The sequence below is a fragment of the Lontra canadensis genome, unplaced genomic scaffold, assembly GCF_010015895.1.
Source record: "Lontra canadensis isolate GAN:19392208 unplaced genomic scaffold, GSC_riverotter_1.0 scaffold4, whole genome shotgun sequence".
Classification (NCBI taxonomy): Eukaryota; Metazoa; Chordata; class Mammalia; order Carnivora; family Mustelidae; genus Lontra; species Lontra canadensis.
The window spans coordinates 4277831-4305011 of record NW_022630998.1 but is presented as its reverse complement, the minus strand read 5'-3'; the positions used below and the strand labels follow the sequence as shown (position 1 = coordinate 4305011).

Below are 27181 nucleotides of genomic sequence, written 5' to 3'. Positions count from 1 at the left end.
GAGAGGAAGCAGGCTCCCTGCCGAGCAGAGAGCCTGATGTGGGGCTCAATCCCAGGACGCCAAGATCCCTGAGCCGAAGGCAGAGGCTCAACCCACTGAGCCACCCAGGTGCCCCAGCTAATTGAATTTAAATTAAAAAAAAAAAAAAAAGAAACTCATATCCTTCATTTTGCAAGACAATTTCATGGGCCATTTTGTAAATGATTTCTTCTCTACTGTTTTCTTTGTTTACTCTCTCTAGGACAGCTATTATCTGAGTGGTAGACATCCTGCACCAGCCCTCTGATTTTCTCCTTTTCTCCCGTATCTTATATTTCTTTCCTTTTTTTTTTTTTTTTTTAAGATTTTATTTATTTATTTGACAGAGAGAGACGCAGCAAGAGAGGGAACACCAGCAGGGCGAGTGGGAGTGAGAGAGGAGGAAGCAGGGAGCCCGATGTGGAGCTCAGTCCCAGGACCCTGGGATCATGACCTGAGCCGAAGGCAGATGGTTAATGACTGAGCCACCCAGGTGCCCCCATCTTATATTTCTTCGTCTTTCTGCTCCCCTTTCCGGAAGACATTCTTATTTTATTTCCCATTCTTTCTCTGTTGAGTTTACAATGTGTGCTCTATTTTTTCCAGGGTAGATTTTTAAAAATGTTTCTTTTTATCCTTTTCTTTGTGTATGAATACAATATATTCTCCTGTATTTAAAAATATATTAACAAGGGATTATTTTGAATATTCTCCTTGCAGAATCTCCATTACACTTGGATTAAGTTTTTCTACTTGTTTTGGTCTCTATTTTCCCTTCTAGAGTAATCCCTCCGATGTCTAGCGCTCCTTGGTTGTTTGGTCCTATGGGCCATATGACCTATTCCAGATCTAGGGTCACCATTTCCAAAATTATGGTAGTCTATTGAGCCCAGTTAAGGAAACACTGATCTATGCCACCCTAATGAACGGGAACTTTATCAGATCAGGCAGAGGCAAGAGTGAAACAAACAAAATGGCTTTCATAAGCCCCACCCCCTTCCTTCCTCAGGTTTCCTCCACAACTCTAACTCTCCTTCATCCCACCACAGTCCTTCAGGACCCTTCCAGTGGCTCCTCCTCAATAGAGCCACTTCAAGTAAAAAAAATCAGGTCATATTATTAATATACAGTATAAATGACTGATAAGACTAAATATGTTTTCTGGTATTTGGCTTTTAGAAAAAGCTAAACCAAAGGAATAGACTCTCAGGGTATATATTGGTCAACACTAAAGACAATCAGCAGAAGGGTGTGAGAAAACAGTGAGTTCCCTTAATAAAAACAAACCTCTTATCCTACAAGGCTGGCATCGGATGGAGAATCACCACAATGGATGATGGAGCAGAGCGTCATAATCCCAACTGCTGTCCTCCATGAGACACCTTCCCCTTCAGGATTTCCCTCTAACTATCCCTGCAACCATTCCCAGGCCATAGAGAGGCAGAGCTGATTCCCTTTGGAAACTCGTGGTTCAAGAATGGACAATTCTTTTTCCTTAATATCCCAAACAGACCAAAGTGGCAGCATTCATAAAAGATTTTGCAACTATCTTGGGGCACCTGGGTCGCTCAGTGGGTTAAGCATCTGCCTGCAGCTCAGGTCATGATCCCAGGGTGCTGGGATTGAGCCCCACATCGGGCTCTCTGCTCAGCGGGGAGCCTGCTTCCTCCTCCTCTCTCTCTGCGTACTTGTGATCTCTGTCTGTAAAAAAAAAAAAAAAACCAAAACAAAAAACTTAAAAAAAAAATACATTAAGAAAAAAAAAAAACAACCCATCTTGGAGATAGGAATTCTAAGTTTCTGTTAATACAGCAGAAAAAAATAGAAAAGAACACAGTGGTGTGAGTTATTAGAGCAATAATTAAGCCAGGAGTCAGAAGTCTCGTCTAGCCTCAGCCATACCACCAACTAACTATGTGGCCTGAGAATTATTATTATTTAACCTCTCCATCTTCATTTCCTCATCTATTCTACACAGAGGGTAAACCAGATGGTATTTAACAGACCCTTTGGGCTGTACTGTAATTCAAGGGCACAATTTTATCAAAGGACTCTAAATCTTAAGTCAGATAAATCAAAGAAAATACACCACAAATACCAAGAGACAAATCTGAAACAGTAATAAGTTTGCATTAAGATTTATCTAGAACTGACTGATATACTTCCAGAAAATGAGAACTAAATAAATACACAACATATCAGATTAAAATTCTGCTTCAACTAGAAGCACAAGTATTTTTCTTGTAGATAGCAAAAATAAATGCATCTACTGGAAACCATACCAAAGCCTTCCAAAACAACCATAAAAATTAACTGATTTAAACAGTCACTTACTAATGCCCTTTGGTTTATGTTCTCCAATGAACTTGCAGTAGACTTACAAGATAAAACAGGAAGCAAAACAAGCCCTCCTGAGCCTTTTGTGATTATAATGTTGAGTGACAGATTCTCCAGAATGAACAATGGACAATGAAATAGTCTGGCCAAACTAAACACTTTCTGCCAGCAGACTGAGCCTTTATCTCAGCCAAAGAATCATTTTTACTCCATGAAAAATATCTACAATTGTGCCAAGTTGTATCACTGCCACTGAAATTGGAATGGCTTCAACATCCCATAAAAACAGTGACACTTAATGAATTGCTTCAGCTAAATCATGCTGGAGGGAAAATGGATGAACAATCTCATTGTGTTTTATGTCCTTCAAAAGATACAATCAACGCAGGTAATCAGGGGAGCCCCTCATGCCAGGATTACCACCTGAGACAAGCACACCTGGATCCCCAGGAACGTTTTGTTCTGTGCTGGCTAAAATGAAACTAATGGGAAGGGGGCTAAAATAATATATTCAAAAGGAGCACCGCCAACTAGATGGAAATACCCATAAAGGACAAAATCAGGAAGTAAGATAGAACCAGTGTGCACTACCTGAGACATCATTTTCCAAGAATTTAGACCACCGCAGAACAGCATAGTGACGTACGGGGCATAATAATGTGCAAAAGAAATCCAAACTATTAAATATCTCAAGAAATAGCTGAGAATCTGGTGATTTTGTATCTACTTGCTTAAAAGTTGAAAAAAGAAACATACCAGGGGCATCTGGGTAGCCCAGTCTCTTACCACCTGACTATTGATTTCGGCTCAGGTCATGATCTCAGGGTCGTGAGATCGAGCTCTGCCTCAGGCTCCACACTGGGTGTGCAGACTGCTTGAGATTCTCCCTCGCCCCCACCCCCCAGCTTGTGCCCCCCCTTCCTCTCTCTTTCTAAAACAAATTAAATTAAATTAAAAGAGATAACCTGTATTTTTTTTCTTCTTACATCAACCTGTAATTTTCCCTGCCCGCAGTGACTACAGAGTGGAGAGATGATAATGAACGTACTCCAAATAGAATTTGACATCTTAAGTGCAGTATTTAAAGTTCAGACAAAGAATAGCCAAATAAACACAAAGAATCAAAGTTCAAATACATCCAACAGAGAAACATTTTCAGTCGAATAAATAACATACATCTGTCTTGATTGTTTTCCCTGCCTCGGATGATGTCAAAGTCATTTGTTATCTTTGATTTCATTAGCTGTTTTGTACTTAAATTTTAATATGTGGGTTCAGTTACCTGAGACCCCACAAAGCCTCAAATAACCAGTGAGGACATAGCTTGGTAGGGGTTGGGGAGAAGCGATTTATAATATTCTCTCCCATTCCTTTGTTCAGAAGATCTCTTGGCCTCTGATGGTTACCAGAAGGGAGGTGGGAGGGAAGCCGGGTTAAAGAGTGATGGGGGTTAAGGAGTGCTTGTGTGAGGAACACAGTGATATATGGAAGTGTTGGATCACCCTATTGGTACACCTGAAACTAACACTACACTCTATGTTCACTAACTGGAATTTAAATTAAAACTTAAAAAAAAAAAAAAAGGAAGGGAATTCCTTCTCCAAACTACAAAATTTTGGCAAATCAGTATAGTATTTCGTCATGCAATAAAATTATGTTGTACTTATTGGAATCATAAAAAAAAAAGAATGTGAAATGATATCTATTACTTAAAAACTTTAGAAGCCTATGCTAACTCCCAATTTAGGAGTAAATTAAATAAACATATTGCTCACTCTGTGACATAGGGCTGAGGGTATGTGAAAAACTGCCACCACCCCCACCAAAGGGTTCTAGAAACCCTTACCTGGAGCTAAAAACCACAGTGACTTCAGTTTGGTTTTATGCTAACTGGGCAGTACTTTTACCAATGAATCACTCTCATGAGTAATTTTATTTCAAAGGCTCTGTGTTAATTATTAATTGCTCATACAGAACCCATAGAGGATTTAAACCATTTTTTTATTTTCTTAATTCACCACTCAGAACCCTACATACCAGGGATAATGCAGCTGGATTGGAAAATACCTTCTTGTCTCACTTAACCTGTTTCAAGAGGTTAAAAGAATTTTGATATACACAAAAGGAGCCCCAACAATATTTAAAAATAACATTCATTCTGGAAAAACTGGCATGTGTCAGGACTAGACAGGCTTGATGTATATTAATGACGTGTGGTTTTAATTTTTTGAAGGCAAGAAACTAAACTAAAATTCAGGGAGCTGCTTGTTTATTTCTTTAAATCTGCCAAGCAATCGATATCTCCTTACATTTTTCCCTTAGGCTTTGTGGGTTTGGAGATCTTCCTGTCTAAACTATATGTTCTTTGATCTCATCTTTTACTTTGAATTCCTGTTAAGGAAAAGTCCTGCTATTAGTTTGTCTGAGACACTTCAGAACTTTATATGTTCCTGCTGGACCACAGGGACGGCTACCAGAGCGGTAATGAAGGCTGACACATCAGGTGGGAATATAACCCAAAGAAAGACCAATAAAGGGTCTTTTGAAGATATAGGTTATTAGAAACTGTGCCCAGTGTTCTAATCCTAGCATAAATTAAATGAAGTTGTATTAATTAACAGGTCTTTATGTCTGCTGTTTTAAACAATGTTTTAAAACCATAGGGATTTGATTCAAATAAGTCTTCGGCTCTCTGAGACCTGACCAGAGGAAGAAAAACAAGTGCTCCCAAAGATCTGAAAAGCCCAGGCTTGTAACAACCTCATTAGGCAAGCTTGAAGGCTTTTATCAGTTCTCCTCAGGCAATTCGGTGGTTTTTATTTCCAGTGGTCATCACCCTGAAGCTCTATTTCACATAATTCACACATTTGACAAAAAAAATGTGGAAATCGTGGGTAAAGTTTACAGCTTGGTTGAAGTAAAAAACTGTTTATTTAAAAGGGTGTGTTTAAATAAAGTCTCCATTGGAATTACTAACATACAAACACCTAAAGCTAGGATTTTTTTTAAAAGATTTTATTTATTTATTAGAGGAATGGAGAAAGACCACAAGTAGGCAGAGCAGCAGGCAGAGGGAGAGGGAGAAGCAGGCTCCCCCACTGAGCAGGGAGCCCGATGTGGGGCTCGATTCCAGGACCCGGCGATCAAGACCTTAGCCGAAGGCAGCCGCCCAACCGACTGAGCAACCCAGGGGCCCCAAAGCTAGGAATTTTTAACTCCAGTCTTTCCTAATCACAAAGAAAATAGAAAAAAACTTTAAATCATTGTTTTAAAAACGTGATTTAATTTTTTTCAATTTAAATTTTTAAATGAAGAAAATTAAATCACAAAATTTTGAAATGAAAATTACAAATAATTATAATAAACACTTGTTTTCCACTGTAAATTAGGCAGCATACACAAAACCTCATACCTGTTTTTGTTTAAGGTATGTTGTCACTTTGCTGCCAAAGGGGCGGGATTTCCTAACAGGACTTGCCCTCTCAGACGCTGGGGACCATGTGCCTGCAATTTCTGGGACTGGCCTCTGGATGGCAGTGTTATTTTTAGTTGGCATCTTGATGACCAAGACCGTTTTTTAAGTTGCAGGTGACTCAGAATCATCTCTTTCAATAAGCAATGTCCTAGTGTTCTCAGCTCATTATTAGCTCTGTGGCATAGAACAAGTCAAGAAACATCTCTGAGCCTCAGTGTCCTCCTCTATAAATGGAGGATTCTATTCTAAACGTGGCAGGTAGCCATAAGGATTAGAGAGGATAATGATAATTCATTGATAAACCTAATGTGAATAGGCACTGTGTAGGAACTTTACAAATGACATCTCACTAAGTCCTTCCAACTATCTTATAACGCAGGTATCACTACTTTATCTTTAGAGATAAGAAAACCGAAGCTCAGAATAATCAAGAATGTAGTCTAAATTCCATAGTAACTCAGTGGTGACCTGGAATTTATATTCCTAGCATATGATACAAATAAATGCCTAGCAAATTGCCTTGTGCACAGTAAATATTAGTAATTTTTAACCGTTTTTACTGTTATTGCTGTATTTAATTTTATATAGCTGTGCCTGAAAGACATAAAAAACTTTTAAATATTATTTCTCTCAAAGGACTTAACATAGACATAAAAATCTATTATGATCTAGCTGTTCAGATATCTTAATTTTTCCCCAAAGTATATCTGAGCAGAGAATGCAAAGGCAAAGAGAAGATTGGTAAACGGAAAGTTTATGGTCAATTAAATGTGTGAAATGCTATCTATTTTGTTCTTCTCTTGGAGAGTCACAAGAAATATTAGCATATTAAAGACTCAGAGACGTCTTGCAGTAAAGGAAACTATTAATCTAGTTTAATCCAAAGCTTTCCAATGTATTTAACAAAGGAATTACTTCTTCACATAATATTTATGACCATCCTTTGAAACCAGTGCTCTGTGGGAAACATTTGAGAAAAACGACTCTATCGAAATTCCTCCTCCAAGTAGAGCATGTAATGTTTTGATGGCTCTTCTTTTTCTGCCAGCTCCCCGCTGTGGATGTGCTGGGAAATGTTAGAACTGACAATAAAGTCCTTCTGACACTTAACTGTTAAACCCAAGTTTGTCTCAGGCTTTTCTCACAGCGGTACAACGTTCCCTCTACTTCTCTCCATATTGCAGCCGCAGGTAGCATCCCAAAGCTTTCCTGAAACTCCTGCTCACAGTCTTCTTAGCTCTCCTTATGCACCTTCAGCACCATTCAGTTGCCTCTAAAGTTCTGTTGACTCTGTGGGGTGCCTGGGTGGCTCAGTGGGTTAAAGCTTCTGCCTTTGGTTCAGGTCAGGATCTCAGGGTCCTGGGATCGAGCCCCATGTCAGGCTCTCTGCTCAGTGGGGAGCCTGCTTCTCCCTCTCCCTCTGCCTGCTGCTCTGCCTACTTGTGATCTCTGTCCGTCAAATAAATAAATAAAATCTTTAAAAAAAAATAAAGTTCTCTTAACTCTAACTTAAGTTTTATTGCTATTTAATTTGTCATGTGCTTTTCATTTCAAAATGAAATGGTAAGTTCCTTGGTATCTGGAACCATGCAATGTGCGGCCATGTGTCCCCAAAAGAGCATGGACACCGTGCTTTGTGCATTCAGTCATTCAACAAATATGCACTAAGCATCTCTAATGTGCTGAGCTCTGTTCCGAGTGCTGGGGGTATAGCAGTACCCCTGAGAGGTCATCAGCACTCCGCTCTGGTGGAACTTTTATAGTACTGTGGGACTTACATAAATAAGCCGCTGGGTAAGTACATAAGGGAATATCAGAGAAGAATAAGTTGTATGGGGGCATGCCTGGCTGGCTCAGTTGGTTAAGTCTGCCCTCAGCTCAGGTCATGATCTCAGGGTCCTGGGATCGAGCCCTGCATAGGGCTCCCTGCAGCCTGCAACCCCCTGTCCCAGGACCACTTCCCCTGTCCCCCCCAATCCCTACCCCCCGCTTGTGCACACTCTCTCGCTCTCTCTCTCAAATAAATAAAATCTTCTTTTTAAAATTATTTATTTATTTGACAGACAGAGATCACAAGTAGGCAGAAAGGCAGGCAGAGAGAGAGGAAAGGAAGCAGGCTCCCTGCTGAGCAGAGAGCCCGATGCAGGGCTCGATCCCAGGACCCTGGGATCATGACCTGAGCTGAAGGCAGAGGCCCCAATCCACTGAGCCACCCAGGCGCCCCTCAAATAAACAAAATCTTTAAAAAAAAAGAAGTTGTATGAAGCAAAAAGGGCATGTGAAAAGGCCTCTAAAGAAGGAATATTTAAGCTGAAATCTGAATAACAGGAAAGGGCCAGTCTTGCAATGAAAAGGTCAGAAAGAAGAGTTTAGACCAGAGGAAAGGACCAGGGCAAAGGTTGAAGGCAGGTTGCTAAGTTGCAGGAATAGCAGGAAGGTCAGTGTGGCCGCAACATGCATAATTAGGGCAACCAGTGTGATAACAGCTTAGCATGATGGGTATGAGCCAGAAGGCAGTAAGGAACTTGGACGTCATTTTAGGGGATATAGAAGCCACGGAATGCTGCAGACATGAGAACGAGCTGAGCATGTTTCCATAATGTTAGAAGACCACTCTGACTGCAGGATAAAGAATGAAACATAGCGGGTCAAGGCAGGTGTCAGGGAGGCCAGTTATAGACTATTTTTCTCATTGAACCAAGACATGATGGTGATTTAGATGAGGGGGGTAGCAGGAGAGCTAAGGAAGGAGACGGATTCTGGAGGTACCCTGACAAAAGAGACAGCAGGACTTGCTGGCTTAAGCAAACTAGAGGAGGGTGATATTTCCTATATGGCGATATCTAGGAGATCAGTGATGCTGGGAGGAAGACCGAGGAAGGGAATCAAGAATTCTTCTGAGCGTGTTAGGTATGAGAGGTCTATAAGACATCCAGAAATATGGGTCACTTTTACCTGATTCGGAAGCTCACCGGAAAGAGCAGGGCTAGATACATACATGGGAGTCACTCACACAAAAACAGACTGTAGCCCCAAAGCCCCTGAGAGACCAACACTAAGAAGGGGAAGCCAAAATGGCGGGCAGGACCCCAGGAGGATGTGGTGTGGGGAAGTCCAAAAGAATGAAGTACTGTTGCCATGAGGGAGTAGTTCGCTGAGGAAAATGCCAAAGATCCAGATGAGGACGGAAGAAGACTCCTCGAGTTGGTCCCCACGGAGGCAGTCAGAGCAGGTTCAGTGGAGCGGTGACAACCAAAGCTGGAAGAGTGCGTTGAAGGCCTTTGGTGAGGACTGGTAAGCATTCAGTACAGACAAACTTTTCGAAACGAGCAGGTGTGAAGAGGGGCAGAGAAGGGAGGCAGGAGCCAGAAAAGGGCTCCCCCGGCCCCAGGGTGGGAGGAACTGCACTTTCTATGCATAGAGCCAGAAGAGATGATTAACAACGTGGAAAAGAGAGGGATTCTTTGTTTAATTATTGTAGATTTTTCAATGTATTTGATTCATCATTAGACTGAACTGTCACAATCGACAGGGAATAAAACTGAGTGGTAAGAACAATAATAGTAGCTTAACCTGTTTTTTGTGCTTATTATGGGCTAGACACTGTTTTATGTGCTTTTTATAGATATTAGCTTCTGCATTCCTCCGAATAACCGTAATTGTTCTAACACTACCCTGGATGAGGAAATCGAGATATGGAGACGTTGGGTAGCTTGTCTAGTGTCACGGAGGCAGGAAGCAACAGAACCCAGATTCACACTCAAATGATCTGACTCTGAGGCTTTCACTACCAGGCTAAACTGGCACAAGTTTGCACATCTGCTGCCATTTCCTCAGTTCACGACCCGTTTTATGACTCACTGCCTCTCTGCTACCTCTTCTTTCTCCTGGGCAAACAGTTACCAAGGTTGGGAGGAACTCCTTTTCACTTCCTTCTCAGGTTAGGGCAATCCTATGAGATGGCTTATCCAATTAGATATGGGTAGCAATTCTATTAAAAATGCCTCTTTTTTTTTTAAGATTTTATTTATTTGAGAGAGAGAGACAGAGTGAGAGAGCATGAGAAGGGAAGTCAGAGGGAGAAGCAGACTCCCCATGGAGCTGGGAGCCTGATGTGGGACTCGATCCCAGAACTCCAGAATCGTGACCTGAGCTGCAGGCAGTCGCTTAACCAACTGAGCCACCCAGGCGCCCCCCAAAATGCCTCTTTTAAGAAAAAAAAACTTCCCCCTTTAGAATATTTCTAAACATATACTACACATTAAAATACAATTTTGGATGGTGTAGGTTTTTTTTTTTTCCCCCATACAAGTATTCCTCCTAGAGACACAATAAATATTACTTCAGTGGCCACACGGGATTCACTAGTTGGGATGCACCACAGTTTACTCCAAATGTGTATGTGTGTGGGCTTACTAATTATATAAGAAGGCCATGTTCTTGGCAGAAAAATTAGAAAGCACAGCTTAGCAAAAAGAATTCCATTCTTTCATCTAATAAATATTACTGCATGTCCTTTTTATGTCACGCAACTATTACAAATCATGCTTTCAAATGCTATTTAAAAGCATGAGGAAAATGCAAGGGATGAATTACAGGATACAAAACTATATAGAAAGTATGTGAAAAAATTAATAAAAAACAAATCACATATACACACACATGAATGAAAAAGAGAGAGGGAGGGAGAAATCTAAGCAGTAGTTATTATTTCTGGATGTGAGGTATTAAGGACGATTTTTATTTTCTTCTGCTTGCCTTTTTTAAAATTCTATTTTTATATAATAAACATATATTACTTTAATACTCAGAAAAAATGTTACTTCAAAAATTAAATATTTCTACATATTGTGCTGAGAGCACATGCATTACCAGACATGTGATGTGAAGTTAAAATGGAATCCATTAAGATGGTAAGTCATAGGGGATATGAGGACACGTTTATTATTTCAATTACTCAATAATAATGCTCCAAATGATTCCACTGCCAAGAGCATTATTCAGGTTGTGTGTGTGTGTGTGCGCGCGCGTGTGTGTGTGTGTGTTATGGGACACTACATAATTATCCATGCTAATTAGTATATATTTAACAAATGATGGACAATTAACATGGAGCTTTGTTTCCTGCCACCAGATCTACCTAGAAGAGAAAGAAGCAGAGAGAGAGAGATCCAGAAGATAGTTTTAAGGGGAAAAAAAAAATTCCCTAAAATATAAGTAGAAAATTCAGATACTTTCTTCTGTCCATTTGTTCAGGCTACCCTTTCAGATGCCTCTTTCCTCTAAACTTTTCATTATAAAAAATTAAAAATTTCCTCTCTCTCTCTCTCTCTCCACACACACACACACACACACACACACACACACACATTTTTGAGTGCCCAGAAACATGTACAATAAGCCCCAAATTCTCATCACCCAGCTTCAATAATTATCAACATTTGTAGGATCTTTCTTTCTATTGCTTGTCTTGTGTTGATAGGAAACAATAACACTTATGAACAGGAAAACTCTGTAGAAAACATTTTAAAGATTAAGCAAACATGAGATGGATTTTTGGGGGCACCTGGGTGGTTCAGTCATTAAGCACCTGCCTTTGGCTTGGGTCATGATCCCAGGGTCCTGGGATAGAGCCTGGCATCGCATTGGGCTCTCTGCTCAGAGGGAAACCTGCTTCTCTCTCTCCCACTCCCCCAACTTGTGTTCCCTTTCTTGCATCTCTCTCGTGTCAAATAAATAAAAAAAATCTTTAAAAAGAGAGAGAGAGAAATGTATTTTTTTTTTAACCTTGAGGCCCAGAGCTGCACTCATATTTGAAGGCGTCCCCAGATAGTCTCTGAGGTCTGCTGATGCAGTCACCGCCTCTCCCACCCAGCATGCCCTACGTCTCCAAGAGCTAAATGGCAACACATTATTATGCTTGGAAAATGGAAGAACGAAACTAAAGAAAGGGGTAAACTCTGTAGGACAGAACTAGGGGAAACAGGGAGCATTCACCCAGGGAATGTGTGGCCAAGAAGACAGCCTGGGGACGAGCTGGCAGCAGGCTGGGCAGGCCACTCCCGCTTACAGAGGTCACCAAGCAGGGCTCGTGAGGCACTACCAAACTGCCACCTGGTTGTACCTACCCAAACTGTTGTCGCTGCTCGTGGGCCAGGACGCAATTCTATCCCGCAGCTTCTTCTTTTGACAGGAGTTGTCTGACTTCTCAGAAAGACCTACTTCCTCCTTCCTGATTTCTCGGACAAGCTGCATGCGGCACCTGGTAAAATCCTGAAAGGAAATCTTCCCATGTTCATCTGCACCCAGCTGGTTCATGATCTCAGCCACAGACTCCTCCATATTCAGTTGGCGACAGACCATCAGCAAGTCATTTCTACGGGAGGGGTGAACAGAAGAAGACTTGTTAGGAGAGACATTGAGCTGGAGAAGGCGGTTAATGGGGGAGAAAAGCGCATTTCTTGAATATATCCACACTGAGGAAACCTAGTTACAACTTTCTTATTGCTTCTAGAAAAGTGGTAAGTGTGCAAAAAGACCTCTTTCATTGGGTGATTCTAGACATGAACCCTATTTAATTATTTGGGAGAGGGAGGCAACTCTGAATCCTTCGGTTCTCTTTTTCTTCCTGTCTCCTCTCTCCCTCTCTTTCTTTCGAAATCGATCAAGCACCTGACATCTCACTATAAGATAACGTTTCAGAACATCGAAAAGACATTGTTTCTACCCTCGGCAGAGTTTAAAACCTAGTCCAATTATAAAAGAACACCAAAGACTTTAACAAGCTTGGTTTTCAGCTTTCTGGACCAATCAGTGAATTTTAGGACTTCTTTAAAAGCCTGTTTAATCCCAACTTTCATGACTCAGTGCTTGCCCACCTCTGGTTTTTCCTGATTTTCTCAGAGTATTTTCCACCTTCCCATCAGCAGTTAGCCCCAGACCAAGAGCAGAGGTCGAAATCCCAAATGTCCTCCAGGACTAGGACACAAGGTAAATGTGTGAAATGGGTCCTTCTAAGACAGGCAGGGTTGGTCGAGTCTGGGACCGGACTAAAGTATATCCAACTTTAATATGTTCTCAAATTTAAACAACAAAAATAAAAATAATTAAAAAGGAACAAGAACAACAACACTATGCTGGCCAAGAGCAATTCTAGAGGACATCATTTGGCCCCCGACACGTAAGTTTTATTCTTTTCCATCTGCACTCCTTGGGGAAACGTTCTGTTCAAATTGCTTCAACTGTACATCCCTAAAAAGGTCAAAGGATTACAGAAATTAAGAGCTGGAAAAGACATTAGAAACTCATCCACGGTCACAAACAAAGCTAACTAGTGCTCCTGTCTCAACACGCCACCAAAGTCCAATCATTTTGAGGACATGACTACTTTGATGTTTGCTGATATCTGAAACCTAACTGTGCCAAGTAAGACCAACTGCTGTCTTCCAGCCCTCCTTCACCCGTTCCCGCTCCTGGTCGCCGCTACTCTGGTCTTCCCAGTGTCCCCGGGCATGCAGAATTGTCATCATTTTAATATCTTCTCCCTCACTCCTTCTTCCTTTTCATTTCCCCCTCCCCGGTCCCCAGCGTCCAATTTATTATCAAATTGCTGCTGGTCCTGTCCCTGAAATGCTTTTATATTTACTCTTAATTGGGTTTTTCAGGTACAATACACTAGTTTCTCCAACTAATCACCCAGCTTCCACATGCCATTCCATTTTCAAGTTTCATAAATCTTTTGACACATAGCTACATGTTTTATTTCATCTTGTGTATATGTGTGTACATATGTATACCATGTAAAAATGCTTATGTGTATATATTTATATTTTTTATGTATAGGGTAGATGAATAAATAAACATACACATGAAAAGTAGGGGTGGTAGATTAAATTATTAGTCTTAATTTTTCATGCCCTCATAGTAGTATTATATACCCATACCCTTGCCTTGGCCTCAGTACTAAGGACGCTCATTGCAGGTAGGTCTTTCCTTATCCCTTAACTTCAGGCTTGACGTGGAACTTGCTTTAGTCCCCTGGGATGTTAGCAGATAGATGTTTATACAGTTGGGCTTGTCCCCTGCCACTTCTGCCATCATTGTGAAAAGAACAAACCAAGGTAGCCATTAACCGTCTAGTCTGGCCCCCAAGATGAGCCATCTCAGCCAATCTATAGACCCGTAGCTAAGAAGAGCCACTCCAGCTGACCCCAAGATGTGCGATCAAGCGTAAGTTCTTGTTGTTTCTGCCAATGAGATTTTGTGATTGCTCGCCAGCAACAACTAACCGGTACACTGGAACAATAGTTTGTTTTAATGCATGTATATGATTATCTTTTTTACCCTTCCCTGAATACAGCCTAATATTCAGCTGGCTTCATCTAAGACTTGGGGATGTCAGGGCCCCTGGGTGGCTCAGTCAGTTAATCAGCTGCTTTTGGCTCAGGTCATGATCCCAGGGTCCTGGGATTGAGCCCTGCATGAGGCTTTCTGCTCAGTGGGGAGCCTGCTTCTCCTTCTGTCCCTCCACTTACTTGTGGGCTCTCTTTCTCTCTCTCTCTCTCAAATAGATAAATAAAATCTTAAAAAAAAAAAAAGGACTTAGGGATGTTTAGGACTGCTAAAGAATAATGCAAATAGAAAGAAAGGGCTAATGTTCTAATATAAAAATTCTACATTCTAATATGGAAATTCCTTTTTTATATTTTCAGATAATAGTCTTAACAGTTAGGTTGGATAGAAAATAAAGAGGTTTTTGGGGGCACCTGGGTGGCTCACTTGTTGAGTATCTGCCTTTGGCTCAGGTCATGATCCCAGAGTCCTGGAATCAAGCCCTGCATCGGGCTCCCTGCTCAGTGGGAAGCCTGCTTCTCCTCCCACCTCCCCTGTTTGTGTTCCTGCTCTCGCTGTGTCTCTCTCTCTGTCAAATAAATAAATAAAATCTTTAAAAAAAAAAAAAGAAAGAGGTTTTCTAAACTCCAGAAGTTCACATAAAAAGATGTTAACAGTAATATTTTCTGAATGGTAGGGAAATGGTGTTTTCACGCTTATCCTTGCCTATCTGTATTTTGTAACGTCCTACAACATACTACGCTACTTTCATAAATTGCTATGTCATTTTTCAGGTTTTAAAAATGAGGATAATAATAGCACCTATCTCAGAGCATTGTTCTGAGAATAACGGACATAATGCATGTAACGCACTTAACATAGTTCCTGGCATATATTAAGTACTCAATAAATAGTAATCATTATTACGATTATTTTATAATTATTGATTGTAGATCTTTCACAACGCCCCAGTTTCATAATTAAGCACAAGCTGCTCAGGGGGAAAAGAGTGTTTATTGAACGGAGTGGACTGCCGCACTAAGTGGAGCAATCCGTCTGCAGAGGCTGCCCTCCCGCCTGGCCTGTGGCCCACTTACGGATTTGGGCACCCCGGTGAGAAACGCAGCTCTGTCCAGGCCCGGGAAGCCTCATTCTACTCCCCCACCCCCCCAAAAAAAGGCTTAAATAAAGAATTTGTGTTCTAGAAATGCCAACTCAGGAGAGAATGTGTAACGATAAATTTTTATTTTCTAAGTGTGGGCCACCAAGAGGCTGATAAAAAAGATAAAAAAACAAAATACACTGCCCTCCACGAAATAAAGTCAGATTGTAATCTTTAACTAGAAGTACTAGTTTCTAAAAACTGAATGAAAGCTGAATTTTTTTTCAGCATAGAGATCTAGAATTAGCACTGACAACTGACAAACAGGCCCGGACAGTGCGATTTAACCCCGCCTCACAGATCAGGACACAAAGACTGAAAGTCATAGAGCTGCAAATGTAACTGGAATCCCTCTGATTCCAACACTCTCACGCTTTGCATTCTATCATCCGGCACCTTGGGTGTCATTGATACCTAAATTGTGGCACGTGAACACAAGTGAGGACAGCACTAATATGAGCAGCTTGATTATCAATGGTCACTAATTAATAATCCTTTTATATTAAACCAGAGAGACCGTCTCCACCTGTATATTATTATTACCTTCTATGTTAAATACAGATGAAATAGTAAATTACATTTTGTTATCAACATGATAAGTTACGCAGAGAGAAAAAGTTCCCAAAGCTCTCCTTTATGTATCAAGAGCTGGAACTTGCTTCAGAGTTTTACCATAAGCCATTGTGTTAAGTTGTTCAAAATGGCTCTAGGGAATTCCACTCGCCCGTGACTTTGCCCATCTGCCCTGTGCCTTCGATCGCTCCCTTCAACAGGTGGAGGCCATTTCCCTGTCCTTGCATTTGGGTTGGCTTTGTGACTTGCTTTGGCCAAGGGCATGTGCCAGATAACATTCTAGGATCACTGAGTACAGGCCTTCGGAAGCCTTGTTGCTCCCACTTCCAGCTCACGTCCGTCCAGCTCCGTGCAATCCTGTGGCCCACTAAGACCCACAGGAGAGCTCTTCCTTCCGATGGTACTTGGCACCTGCACCATCACACGGGGCCCAAGTATAGCTGCATGACAATTTTTGGGTAACTGTACTAAACTTGCATTTCTCTCTCTCTCTCTTTGTATTATTTTCACACAGTCCATTCTTATCTTCCCAATGTGACCACAAGTTCCTGGAAGCCAGTGTTGGCTGTGCACCAGTAACCCTTAAGATCTGCCCAGCACCCAGCACATCGCCCTCTACACAGCAGATATCCAGGACATCTGTTCCAATGGGTTGACTCATAAAACTCTCAGAAGTTGGAAAATGATCACTCTTTTGAAGGGAGTCCCCAATGGATTGGATATTTCCCCACATAAACCTCTTTGTATTTTCTCACAGACAGCCACACATGGGATGCTCAGTAAAGTATGAATGACCAGTGGCTACCATAAAAACCAACAACAGCACTGCAGCCTTGGTGACAGGGCAGAATGACAGCTTCCCCGCTCTAGGCCAGGAACATTTCTCCAAGGAAAAGATACTGAGATCCTAAACAACAGTTGTTCACAACCAAGACAATGTAGTGGAGAACTATAGCAGTAATGCTGTACCTCACAGAAGGCACCTGCCTTAAATTTAAGAACCACCACCAAAATTTTGTATATTCTTTCAGAAAATACATTCATTGATTATAGAAAATGTAGACAAACAAGAAGAAGAAAACGCAAATCACACGCTATCACTCTACCCAGCAATAACCACAGTGAAAGTTTGGGTAATGTCACAAAAATGCGGTGAACATTTTAGCCTCTAAATTTCTTCTAAATAAATAAATGTCCTCCTAGTCATTTTTTAAAATCACTTTTACAATTGCTCTAAAAGTGTTTTCCAATCGATTCCTATTCACGTATGCGTATCTTAGCTTCAGAGGATATCACCATGAGGCAAGAAAGGAACAGATTCCAGCTTATAACAGAGAAACTGGCCAAGTCAGATAATATTTAGTTCTGGAGAGAACACCAATCACCAGGCAGCAAAATTAAAATACGACTGAAGATCGATGATTCTAGCTCAAAATTGCACGTTTTCACAATGTACAGCTATTGCTCTCTGTATATAAAAGCCTTTTGTGTCTTGGCTATTCTTCTCCCTTTAACTTATAAAGAAATTGAGTAGGAAGGGAAAATTCAGTGAAGCTATTTATCATTCAGGGAAATTCATAGCTAATGGAAAAGATGGGTTTACATCTCAGAGGCTCCGAGGCAGAGAAAAACATTATTCTTTCCCACCATGATACTAAATCCCAAAATCAGTTGGAATGCAGGCTGTGCAAAAGCCATCATTGCTTTGAGTAAGAAGTAGATGCTTCTATGCACAATTCTCAACAGACACCTATCGTGGGTAGACCAGAAAGAGTTGCTTATGAAAAAACTAAAAAAAGTCTGAAAGTTCACTTTGCTCCTAACTGTTCAATTGGAGTCATGCAAAAATGTAATTTAGAAGACTCTAATTTCAGTTGCATAAATATTCAAAGTGTGAAAAACCATAAATAAGACATAAAAAAAAAACCAGGCTCTGGGCTACTGCTGGTAATTTCTGGGGATAGCTGTTGGAAGGAACAAATATATTTGCCTTTTATCATTGTTCCTGAATGAAGTAATTAAAGTGAAAATGAAACAAATGAGGAAATAAGCTAACAAACCCATAGTTAAGATAAAAAGAGAAGAGTTTATCCCTTAAAGATAAGGGATTTCAACAAATTTCGGTGACCTATAAGAAAGACGGGAGCAGCTGGCCAGGAAGACAAATGTTAATGTTGAGAATGGGGCTGAGAACAGTGGGGCCAGCCTTACCTTTCACAGCACAGAACCCAGAGATATTTCTCACCTTGATATATCAGGATACAAGGTACAAACACTTATGGAAAAATGATCAGAGGACCCAAAGCACAAATGGTAGAAAGGGGATACCATTTTATTCGCATTTTTTTTTCTTACCCCGTGCATGAAGTGCTCTGATAAAAGTAAGGTTTTCAAATTTAAAAAAACCAAAGAAGTCATTAATTTGATTCAAGATATGATGGAAAAAAGATTAGCATGTAAATATATAATGAATTCCTACCAAGCAATAAGAGAAACGTAACAACCCAATTGAAAAGTGGGCAGAAAATTAATCTAAAAGAAAACCAACATGGTCAAAAAAGATGTGAAAAGATTCTCATCCCAATCTCATTATACATAAGGAAAATGCAAATTAAAACAATGGGATACCATTTCAATACCAAAAGAGTTGGCAAAAATGACAGTCTGACAATACCAAATGTTGGCAAGGAAGAAGAAACTTTTGTGTGTTGTAGGTGGAAGAAAAAATGGTACTACCTCTTTAGAAAGGATATGGGCAACATCCAAACCAGCAGAGTTAAACACACATTTCAACCAGAAATTCAACTTTTAGTTGTATATGCTAAAGAAACTTATGCATGGAGGTGCCTGGGTGGCTCAATCAATTGGGCATCTGCCTTCAACTCAGGTCATGACCTCAGGGTCCTGGGATCGAGCCCAAGAGCAGTCTCCCTGCTCAGCACAAAGTCCGCTTCACTCTCCCTCTGCCCCTTCCCACACTGGACAGAACACACGCGTTCTGTCTCTCTCTCCCTCTCAAAGGAATAAAAACTTTAAAAATTAAAATTTTAAAATCTTAAAAATAAATAATAAAAAGAAACTTATGCATGGGTACAAGGAGAGATGCTCAATATGTGTGACAGCAAAGATTTGGGAAGAGTTTAATAATATTAATGGTCATACTGATAAGAATAGCTAATGTACATTGGATGCTTATTGTGTGTCAGGGTTGGAGCTAGCGCTTTACATATATTAATTAATATAATCCTCAAAATGCCCTATGAGGTTGATACTCTCATCAGCTCCATTTAATAAGTGAGGAAGTTGAAGACCAGAGGATTGCAAGTATTCTTCCGGGTGCCTGCCAACAACAATGAATATATAAATTGAGGTTCTGTCAGGTAATGAAACGCCACAGAATGAAGTTTTTGAAAGAAATATAGGTACAATATATGATCATAAATAAATCTCAAAAAGAGTGGTGAGTAAAAACCTCAAACTAAAGAATAATATGAATAGTAGGACAGCACTTACCCAAGTTGAAAAATATGTAAAACAACACTATAAATTATATATGGATTTACACACACACGTAATAAAAACAAACCCAGGAAGCATAAATATCAACTGTGAAGTGGGGAGGGAGAGAGGGAAATAGGACTAGGGAAGGGTATAAAGGGGATTTATTTTTTATTTTATTATTTTATTTTTTTTTTAATATTTTATTTATTTATTTGACAGACAGAGATCACAAGTAGGCAGAGAGGCAGGCAGAGAGAGAGGGGGAAGCAGGCTCCCTGCCGAGCAGAGAGCCTGATGTGGGGCTTGATCCCAAGACCCTGAGATCACGACCTGGGCTGAAGGCAGAGGCTTAACCCACTGAGCCACCCAGGCGCCCCTATAAAGGGGATTTAACGTGGATCTGTAACGTCATATTGAAAAATCATAGGCAGACATGACACAATGTTAACATTCTTTCCATCTGGGTAATGGGTACATGTGTGTGTTCCTTATACACTCTGTAATGTTCAGTATTTTAAGTATTTCTTAATTTAAAAATCTAACAGAAAAAGCTAACAAACAAATTTGGTCTGGTCATGTCAAAGGGTAAAACAATTAATATGAACCATGTCATTCATAACAGTAAGCACCTACAGGGCATCTCTCTTAGAATTAATCAGATTAGATGACCCAAGTGTCATTTTGCAAATTTTCTTTATCATTACCAACTACAGAGCATCTGATTCTTTTTCCCCTGGCATGATTTTCTAAGAGCGCAATGACTTGTTGTCAAATGGTCAAATTTCTCCGTACAGTTTTCCCAACATCCCTTGAGAAACATCTAGTGATTTACGGCACCAGCAATAGTGTTTGAGCTGCCCACACTTCAGCCAAGTTTCTGGGGAGCATCATCTCATTCCCCGTCTCTATGGCCTCACTTTCCTTCTCTGCAAGGTGTCCATACCACAGAACCCCAGAGACACATCCCAGAAACGCGTGCCACTCGCCATTTTCCATCTGATTTACCACAGCAGTACAGTTACTGCATCTCCTCCTTTCCAACGGGCAGCCAACAAATTACTCTTGCCTGCTTAGAGTCCTTTATTTGCTCCCCGCAAGCCTTTCAGCTCCACCCGCAATGTCTCTCACATCCTGGCCACGGCCCATCAGAATACGGCCACCCACTGTCTTCACACCAGCCTCCGGCCCAAGCAGGCAACCTGCGATCTAGCCCCACTGGATTTCTTTTAGTTTCCAGAAGAGGCAGTGCTGTTTTCCATTCCCATGCTTTGCACATTTGTCCCTCTGTTTAGAGCATCCTTTCCTGTGCCTTTCTTCAAACTCCTGCTTCATAATCCATTTGAACAGCATCTTCTCCAGAATGTTCCTTAAATCTCTCAGGTAAACCGCTGTCCTATTCAATGTCCCTTCTTTGTGTAACTGATATATACCTGTGCTCCCTTTGATCGCACACTCCACTCTACAGTAATTGCCAATTTATGTTCTCTTTCTTTTACTGGACCAGAGGCTGGTAGCTAAGGCCTGCAGCCAAATCCAGACCACTGTCTGTTTTCATAAATCAAGCTTACTGGAACACAGGCACACCCATCTGTCTACGTATTGCCTATGGCTGCTGACTACAACAGGAAAGTTGGATAGTTATGACAAAGACTATATGACTCATAAAACCAAAAATATTTACTATATGGCCCTTTACAGAAAAAGTTTATGAACCCCCCTACTAGATTATAAATTCATAGGGAACAGGGCTCATTCTTTGTTCATCTTCAAACCCTAACACTGGAAATATAATAGGTGCTAAATAAATGGATAAATAAAATGTTGGGTGAATAAATAAAATGTTAAATAAAATGTTAGAATTTAGGAAAAAAGAAACTTCTATCTCATTTCTCCCTTCCTTCTTGTACATCTCAATTTGCAATCACAATCAAAACAAAACAAGTTGATTTCATTAGGTCTTAAAATATCTTCTGGTGGGATGCCTGGGTGGCTCAGTTGGTTAAGCCGCTGCCTTCAGCTCAGGTCATGATCCCAGTGTCCTGGGATCGAGTCCCACATCGGGCTCCTTGCTCAGAGGGAGCCTGCTTCTCCGTCTGCCTCTGCTTGCCACTCTGTCTGCCTGTGCTCACTCTGACAAATAAATAAATAAAATCTTTAAAAAAAAAAAATCTTCTGGTATATATGTTGGCTCCATATCCCTTAAGCCTTTTTAAAAAAATTTTTTTTTAAGATTTCATTTATTTATTTTACAGAGAGAGAGAACACGCTGGGGGAATAGCAGAGGAAGAGGGAAAAGCAGACTCTGTGTCCAGCAGGGAGCCCGACTCGGGGTTCGATTCCAGGATCATGACCTGAGCCGAAATCAGATGCCAAACCAACTGAGCCACCCAGGCGCCCCCTCTCCCCCCAAGCCTTTCTATGCTGGTAGTACTCACTTCTGGCAGCACATCATAATCGCCTGGGGTGATCAAAACATGCTGAAGCTCATGCCTTATGGCTGAAAGTTAAATCAGGATGGGGCAGAATGCGCAGCCTCAGTATTTGCTAAAAGGTTCCCTAAGTGCATCAGAGTAGAACTTGGGTTCTACACCCATAGTGCTGAGGAAAGAGGGATTTAAGGCAGCCCAGAAACCTTAATAATAAAAACCAAACAAACAAGCTCACTAGATCATGATAATTTATGTACTTGTGAGGTGAAGGGAAACAGATGTTTTAGAAAAATTATCTTTGGAAGTGGAAACAAAAAGGATTCTGCTAGAAGTTAAGCTCCATAAGGATGAGAATTCTGTGTTTTGTTCACCGCTGTATTACCAAGAACAGTACCTGGCATATAATAGGTGATCATAAATAAATAATGAATGTATGAGTAATTTTTTCATCTGCTTTTAATCAACCAGAAGCCCCTGATTGGAAATATTCCATTTAACTGAAATGTTATATATATGAAGAAGGCAAATTGGCAAATATAGTCTTCAGTTAATCAACAAACAACTTTCTTTAGGGGAAAAAACATGTTCTACAGTATAAAATGGTGTTTTTGGGGGGCACATGGCTGGCTCAGTCAGAGCAGTATGCAACTCTTGGTCTTGGGGTTATGAATTTGAAACCCAGGATGGGTGTGGAGATGACTTAAAGAAAAAATCTTTAAAAAATAAAATAAAATGGTGATTTGGTGTTAAAGAGGAAGGCAAAAAGACCCTGCTATGGGTAAAGGCATCCCAACTCCTTTTAAAAATTCAATCTTAATTTTTTAAAGAAGGTTAGTTATACAAACAATCCAATTTAAAGATGGGCAGAAGACCTGAATAGGTATTTTTCCAAAGAAGACATACAGATAGACAACAGTCACATGAAATGATGTTCAACATCACTATCACCAGGGAAATGCAAATCAAAAACTACAATGAGATATGACTTCACAGCTGTCAGAATGGCTAGAATCAAAAACACAAGAAATAACAAGTATTGGCAATAATGTAGAGAAAAAGGAACCTGTGTGCACTGTTAGTGAAATGCAAACTGGGGAAGCCACTGTGGAACACAGCATGGAACTTCCTCAAAAAATTAAAAATAGAAACACCATGTGATCTAGTAATTCTACTACTGGGTATTTACCTAGAGAAAACAAAACATTAATTTGAAAAGGTGTATGTGCCCCTACATTTCCTGAAGCATTATTTACAATAGTCAAGATATGGAAGCAACCCAAGTGTCCATTGATAGATGAATGGATAAAGAAGATGAATATTACTTGGCCATAAAAAAGAATGAAGTGGGGCGCCTGGGTGGCTCAGTGGGTTAAGCCTCTGCCTTCGGCTCAGGTCATGGTCTCAGGGTCCTGGGATCGAGCCCCGCATCGGGCTCTCTGCTCAGCGGGGAGCCTGCTTCCCTTCCCCTCTCTCTCTGCCTGTCTCTCTGCCTACTTGTGATCTCTGTCAAATAACTAAATAAAAAAAAATCTTAAAAAAAAAAAAAAAGAATGAAGTAATGCCATTTGCAGCAACATGAATGGACCCAGAGGGTATAATGTTAAGTAAAATAAGTCATATAGAGAAAGACAAATACCATATGTTTTCACTCATAAGTGGAATTTAAGAAACAAAACAAATGTACAAATTAAAAAAAAAACAACAACACTTAAATACAGAGAACAAACTGTTGGTTACCAGAGGGGAAGGGGGTAGGGGGATGGGTGGAATAGCTAAAGGGGATGAAGAATACATTCCTTGTGATGAGCACTGAGTAATGTATAGAATTGCTGAATCACTGTATTGTATACCTGAGACTAATATAACACATATATTAACTACATGTCAATTAAAATATTTTTTTAATTTAAACATTTTGAAAAGATCAGTTGTAGCTTATAAACACATGGAATGAGATCATGGAAAGCCATGAAGGAAAAAGAAATGCCATAACAAACAAAACAGCATATGACACGCATTCTAAGTAATTAAGTGGAATCATCTTGGACCTCCCACTATGGTCCTAAAGCCAAGTCAGCTGATGTAATGAACATCCAAGCCTGGCTCAAAGTGGAGACTACTCATTCATTCTTTCTCTCCCTCTCTCCTCGTGTGTCTCTTTCACTCATAGGAATGCACAGCTAGAAACGATGAAGCTGTTGGCCCAATTTTTACTATCTCTGAAAAGCACTTTTGGTTGAGGTTACCAACTTGGTAAAAATATGAAAGACAAAACAAAAGTCAAAATTGAAAGAAGAAATACTTTGTTATTTAATTTATATTATAAAGATTTTTTAAAAATTTCACACCCAATGGATTTTTTTTTTTTTTAATTAAGCTCCACACACAGTGTGGAGCCCAACTCAGGGCTTGAACTCAAGACCCTGAGATCAAGATCTGAGCTGAGATCAAGGCACCCAGTGGAATATTGAGATAAAACCTTTTGCAAAACCAGGGGCACCTGGGTGGCTCAGTCAGTTATGTGTCCGACTCTTGATTCCAGCTCAGGTCATGATCTCAGGGTTGTGAGATCAAGCTCCATACTGGGTTAAGATTTTCTCTCTCGGGGTGCCTGGGTGGCTCAGTGGTTTAAAGCCTCTGCCTTCAGCTCAGGTCATGATCTCAGGGTCCTGGGATCGAGCCCCGCATTGGGCTCACTGCTCGGCGGCGAGCCTGCTTCTTCCTCTCTCCCTCTCTGCCTGCCTCTCTGCCTACTTGTGATCTCTGTCAAATAAATAAATAAAATCTTAAAAAAAAAAAAAAGATTCTCTCTCTCCCCCTCCCCCTGCCAAAAAAAAAAAAAAAGACCTTTCACAAAACCAGAATTTCCAACCATCAACCTCCTCAATATTGTCTATGGTGAAACCTGTTTTAACTCTTGTGAACTAATATTTATGGTCTTGAATCGCACTGTTCAATATGGTAATCACTACACACAGGTAGCTATTTAAGTTTACATTTAAATTAATTAAAATTAAATACAATTAAAAATTCACTGTCTCAGTTATGCAAGTTGAACAGCCACATTTCAAATGCTCAAAAGCCACACGTGGCTGGTGGTTACCATGCTGCACCACACAGATACAGAACATTTCTCTCATAGCAAAATGTTCTATTGAATAGCACCGGGAAAATAAAATAGAGTACAATATCTTCAAAAAGCTTCAGGCAATAGTATCAGTCAAGCAAGGAAATTGTTACAAATGTCAGTTATTACTTCTAGGTAAAGAAAGAATTATGAAACTGGAGGCATTTCCCTGAATACAGAAAAAACATTGTGTCATAAATCTGTAGATTCTCTTTGCAGCTGATTTTCCAATCTTGGAATCACTCCTTTTCGGAAGATACACACAAAAATGCCCCCTTTTTGCATAAGGAAATGCGATCAGATTCAAATTCATATCCACTATGCTATAACTGACAAACGAACGATAGTTGAAAGATTTATCAGACTTCAGGGGGCAGGTGGAAGGATGTGTATGTTTCCAGAGGAAGCACCAGCTTTGTCTTCTTAGACTTGAGTTACTGTGATATTAATTCCTTCTGATGTTCAGACTGAACTTCCTGAGAGTTCGTGGAAATAATGAACAGCCAAGATCAGTCACTGACATGATGGTCTCCCCTTCTCCAGGTAAAATGTCAAGAGTGACTAACAACCAACATTTAAGAAGATAGCATCTGAAAACAGTATTACTTTTACATGTTTTTTATTTATTTTTTTTAAAGATTTTTTATTTATTTATTTGACAGAGAGAGATCATAAGTAGACAGACAGGCAGGCAGAGAGAGAGAGGGAAGCAGGCTCCCTGCTGAGCAGAGAGCCCGATGCGGGACTCGATCCCAGGACCCTGAGATCATGACCTGAGCCGAAGGCAGCGGCTTAACCCACTGAGCCACCCAGGCGCCCCTACATGTTTTTTAAAAGCTCTTCTATAATTCTTTTACATGTGACTGATTTCTAATACTCTTACTCTTCATTGTTTTGGCAATCTCTCAATTTGGTGTTTCCTATTGATATTCCCGAAGAAGAAAATATTTTAATGTGTTTGTCCTTTGGATTTTTTAAATCAGTAAATTAACATTTGGTATGAAGCAAGATTCATCTTATCTTCATAATGATTTGCAAAAACCTCTTAAAAGCTATCTTTGCCATCCCTGGGGGAAAATACTCATTCAGAGTAACTGTTTCAGGTGCTTTAGAATCATTATTTCGCTTACTCCTCATAATACCTTTAAAAGATATAGCTCCATTTTACAAAAGTCTATCAGATCCTTATAAGACAGGACCTGTCCCAAGCTCCCAGCACCATGCTTAAACAGGTTGTTGGATGAATGAATGAACAAAGGGCACCTCTTCTGTAATCTCAGTGACAGACATAGAACCTCACAGTAAGCACTCAGTGAATCCTTACTAATTGAATATATTAGCAATAATGTCAGTATGACAAATGGGTAAGTGGTTCTTAATATATAAATTAGGCAAGATCCAAAAATTAGGCAAGAAGTCACATCTGAAAGATCTAGAATGAAAGGATACTGGAAAAGTCTGCAGAGATTTAAATTTGGGGGCAAAAAAGGATTTGGGAAAGAGTTCCGCTTTTTAAAAATTATTTCTAGCTGTATTTTAACAACACTTCCAGAATAGTCATCCTTTCAGATTGTTTTAGGTCACGCTTCTTTGGGGGAGATTATAGCACACACATAACACCATAATTATAAAGAGACAATTGCACCCACATTTTTTCATCAAGGCAGGAAGATTCTTTTACATGTTTTTAACATATAAAGAACTCACAACCTGCTGCGAATGATAAACTTGTAACTATATTTGTTTTTCCAGTGTTGAAGAGGAGTTGCTGGAAGTGGTAATAGAAGATAAAGCAAAAAGTTTCAAGTGCTCTTCAACAAGATAACCAAGGCTAATAAATTTTTTATGCTAGGCTCCAAATGTGTACCTGACCCCTGGCCCTTGTAAATGGAAGCGGTCCAGCCACAGAGCCTGCCACCAGGAACCTCAAGGCCCAGCCAGCGTGGTGGCCTCCTGCCTATACCCATCCTTTCCAGTCCTCTGTCTTTGGGTCTTATTCTCTCCACCATGTAACACCCCTCTCAGTTCTTCTTGCTTCAAGCGTCCTTCGGACCTGTATGACTGACCTCCTAACCCCTATCGACTCTGCCCACACAGCTAAGGCTTGCTGCGTAGGCCAGTGTCATCACTCAGAACAGGGGATGTTGTTGAGCACCTGGGTGGCTCAGTGGGTTAAGTCTCTGACTCTTGGTTTCGGCTCGGGTCACAATCTCAGGGTCAGGATCTTG

The 27181-nt window shown here is 40.4% G+C and overlaps 1 protein-coding gene across 1 annotated transcript in view; it reads right to left on the bottom strand.

The window, feature by feature from the left end:
• The window catches only part of MCC (MCC regulator of WNT signaling pathway), a 408333-nt gene that overhangs the window by 317490 nt on the left and 63662 nt on the right, over positions 1–27181 (bottom strand). The window contains exon 2 of the mRNA XM_032844747.1: positions 11959–12206. Coding sequence (XP_032700638.1) covers positions 11959–12206 — 248 coding nt within the window. The remainder of the gene's footprint in view (positions 1–11958; positions 12207–27181) is intronic.